We start from the raw sequence: 3,280 nt of genomic DNA, 5'->3' as shown, positions 1-3,280 counted from the left end.
CATGAAACGCAGATGGTCATTGTACCAGGGGGCAGGGCGAGAGAAGGAGATGGTTCGAGTTTTTAAAGGAGCAAAGGTGTCGAGGGTAGATAAAAGAGCATTGTCAAGTAACTGTATTTTGTCCTCTAGAGGGTCAGAGGAAGAGAAACAGGATAAGGAGGACAGAACAGAATTTGCAAACCTTGGGTGATCAATTGATCGCCAGTTGCGGAAATTTACAGAGCGTGAGGGGGAAGTGTTAGAAACAGGTAATTCCAGATTGAAGAGAATGGCTAAGTGGTCAGAGAGGCCTAGATCAAGGGGGGAGCAGTGGGAGACAAAGGAGTCATTTGCAATAATTAGATCTAAGGTGTGTCCTTTGTTATGTGTAGGGGTACAAACAAACTGAGCAAGGTCAAAGCATCCCAAAAGAGAAAGGAAGTCTTTAGCCAGACTGGAGGAAGTTGAATCAATGTGTATATTAAAGTCCCCTAGAATAAGGATCCTTTTAAATGTAAGGGATAAGAATGAGAGAAAATCAGCAAACTCACCTAAGAAGACTCCACTGGGTTTGGGTGGTCTGTAAACTGTGGCAATAATAGTAGATTGGGGGATAGAAACATATGGCGAAAAAGTTCAAGTTCATTTAAAAATCGAATCTAAAACTGCATATTCTTTCCATTGGCTTGAACAAGGGGTGGACAAAATAATTCCAATTGCAAATGAATCTATTTTCGATGATATGCACAATGCAACAATTCCAGACCTCTTCGCAATCTCCTTTCCTGCCACCCTGCTTCACCAACTGCCTCAAACTTGCAAACCGATAGTGAAACTCCTGGGACTGCTCATCTACGTACTCGTGAATGCAAGGTCCTTATCACGAGTCTTAGCCATGCAGACGTGAGCTGCTGGAAGCCAATGGTGTGGGCTTGGCTTTAAACTGGGTACATTCGTCAGGTGTTCTAATCTATGGCCTTGGAAACTGACCGCTCCGAGTCTCACAGGAACTCATTCCAAGTCCCACACAGCTGATTACTGTGCCTTCTGAAAATCGTCGATGGCTGAGGTTGTGGTGTGGAACGTCCTTGGGATGAAGGTGCTGGTCACATCAGCCACAGGTTCCCAGCAGTGAGACCATGTCTCATAATCGGTATCATGTGTCCAATAATGTCCTAATAACAGACTGTCCAGCTTTCGCGTGCCACCAGGGGTAACTGAAGTATCTGCTGCCCTTCCTGTCCGCAGCCTCAGCTGGTAGCCAATAAAGCAGAAGTGCATCAGATGATCCAGGACAGACAGAAGAAGGTGGAGGAGATCAGGCAGTCGGTGGAGCTCATGAAAGTGAGTCCCGCTGGGTGGGTGTAATGTTGGGCTCAGTGCTCAGCGAAAAGCAATTCAAGACGATTTTTCTGATCTCTTGGATATCTTCACGAGCAAAACCGGTGCTACTGCTTTCTGTTTTTCCATACTGCCTCTCTTGTCCCCATAGACCCACACGCAGAGAGAGATCGAGGAGAGTGTTCAGGTCTTCGCCGCTCTGCTGCGCTCTGTGGAGAGGAGCCAGGCTGAGATCACTGAGCTGATTGAGGAGAAGCAGAGAGCAGAAGAGAAGAGGGCTGAGGGGCTCATTACAGAGCTGGAGCAGGAGATCGCTGAGCTGCAGAGGAGAAGCACTGAGCTGGAGCAGCTCTCTCACAGTGGGGACCAAATTCACTTTCTACAGGTCAGTAGTCACTGCTTCCAATGGGCAGTCACCCCATACACACAGCTGGAAATGTAGTGTAAAGAAACACTTGGCGTTGAAGTCAGAATCTAGAAGAACTCATTGAGCGAGAAGGCTGTAGAGCTGCCCAGTTCAGGGCTCAGCAATGGTATGGGTATCATTGGTGGCACGAATCTGGAGTCCGATATCTTCGTATGCGTCCGTGTAAAAGTTCCTGGAATGGCTCGGATCTCTCCTTTATCTTGCTGCAGAGATTCCTGTCCCTCTGTTCCCCTTCACCACCCAAGAAGTGCTCTGACAACCCGGTCCACGCTGACCTCAGTTTGGGAATGGTGAGGAATGTTGTAGCTGGACTGGAAGCCAGACTCCAGGAAGAAATAGAGAAACTGACAGAAATCAGTGAGTAGAACCATGTCTCTCACATCCACCTCCTGATTTCCTATATTTGGCAGCCTGGCTACATACAACACAACAATGCAGGTTGAGCATTGTTTTTAATAATAATAATAATAATAATAATAATAATAATAATAATAATAATAATAATAATAATAATTCCTTACACTTCTGTAGCACTTTACATTGTGCAGCCCCCACCCAGATGATGCTCCAGTACTCTGCCCACACACCAGCTCTCAGTGGGGAGGAGAGCAGAGTGATGAAGCCAGTTCAGAGATGAGGATTATTAGGAGGCCATGATTGGTCAAGACCAGGGGGAATTTGGCTAGGACACTGGGGTAACACCCCTGCTTTTTTCAAGAAACACCCTGGGACTTTTAATGACCACTAAGAGTCTCGTCCGAAGGACGCCTTTTTTACAGTTTAGTGTCCCTATCACTATACTGGGGCATTAGGACCCCCACAGACCACATGGTGAGCACCCCTTACTGGTCCCACTTCACCTCTTCCAGCAGCAGCCTCAGCTTTCCCAGGAGTCTACCATCCAGGTACTGGCCAGACTCACACCTGCTGAGCTTCAGTGGGGCTGCAAGCTGTGAGTTGGAGGGTGATTTAGCTGCTGCCATTATCCACTACAGAACCATAGTTCTTGTGGAGAAACCATACACATAGAGGAAGGATGGAGGATGTCAGGGCATGAACGAGCGTGTCTCTCAGTGGCACACAGGATGAGGTGGGATAACCAGACAGCTTACAAGACCACACTTTCGACAACCACAGTAGTCACAAACCACCAGTGTGGGTCTGTGAAACTGTTTCTGGGTAGGTGTGGGTTACCTGTGGGGTTCATAAGACATTGGCAAGTCTGTCACCCGGTCGAGACCCTACAAAACAAACGTGAAAAGAAAGAGAGCAAAATGAACACTGTTTTTGTCCTGGAGCGTCCCTTGAACTAAAATCTGAGTATTTTATTCTCTTGTTTCGCTCCAGTGTAGAATTTTCTTCTTGCAGAACTGATGTCCAATTTTTCCTTTTTTTCCCGCCCCCCAGAGTTAAAGAGGATCCGGAAGTATGCAGGTACGCCCTTTCCACCGAGTATTTCAATACTGCCCTCAGGTCCAAGAGGAACAGGTAGAGTTTAATGTCTTCTTTGTGTCCCACAACCTAGGAGAGAAT

At 47.0% G+C, this 3,280-nt stretch overlaps 1 protein-coding gene across 1 annotated transcript; it reads left to right on the top strand.

Annotated features, from left to right (window-relative positions):
• Positions 1 to 604: 604 nt before the first annotated feature.
• LOC148660062 (uncharacterized) lies at positions 605 to 2,112 on the top strand. Its single transcript, XM_088638137.1, has 3 exons — positions 605 to 1,323; positions 1,472 to 1,705; positions 1,957 to 2,112. Exons 1-3 carry the CDS (start codon positions 1,264 to 1,266, stop codon positions 2,110 to 2,112), a joined length of 450 nt encoding a protein of 149 aa, XP_088494263.1. The 5' UTR covers positions 605 to 1,263.
• Positions 2,113 to 3,280: the final 1,168 nt, after the last annotated feature.

The sequence above is a fragment of the Lepisosteus platostomus genome, chromosome 6 (genome assembly GCF_059453375.1).
Source record: "Lepisosteus platostomus isolate fLepPlt1 chromosome 6, fLepPlt1.hap1, whole genome shotgun sequence".
In the NCBI taxonomy this organism is placed as follows: domain Eukaryota; kingdom Metazoa; phylum Chordata; class Actinopteri; order Semionotiformes; family Lepisosteidae; genus Lepisosteus; species Lepisosteus platostomus.
The sequence above is the reverse complement of the archived record's forward strand: the minus strand, read 5'-3'. Positions and strand labels throughout refer to the sequence as shown.

Bases quoted from the DNA above. Each gene is read 5' to 3' on its own strand.
- LOC148660062 (XM_088638137.1), top strand. From the start codon at position 1,264: ATGATCCAGGACAGACAGAAGAAGGTGGAGGAGATCAGGCAGTCGGTG. The intron at 1,324-1,471 runs GTGAGTCCCGCT...TTGTCCCCATAG, and splicing joins AGTCGGTGGAGCTCATGAAA to ACCCACACGCAGAGAGAGAT. The intron at 1,706-1,956 runs GTCAGTAGTCAC...ATCTTGCTGCAG, and splicing joins ACCAAATTCACTTTCTACAG to AGATTCCTGTCCCTCTGTTC.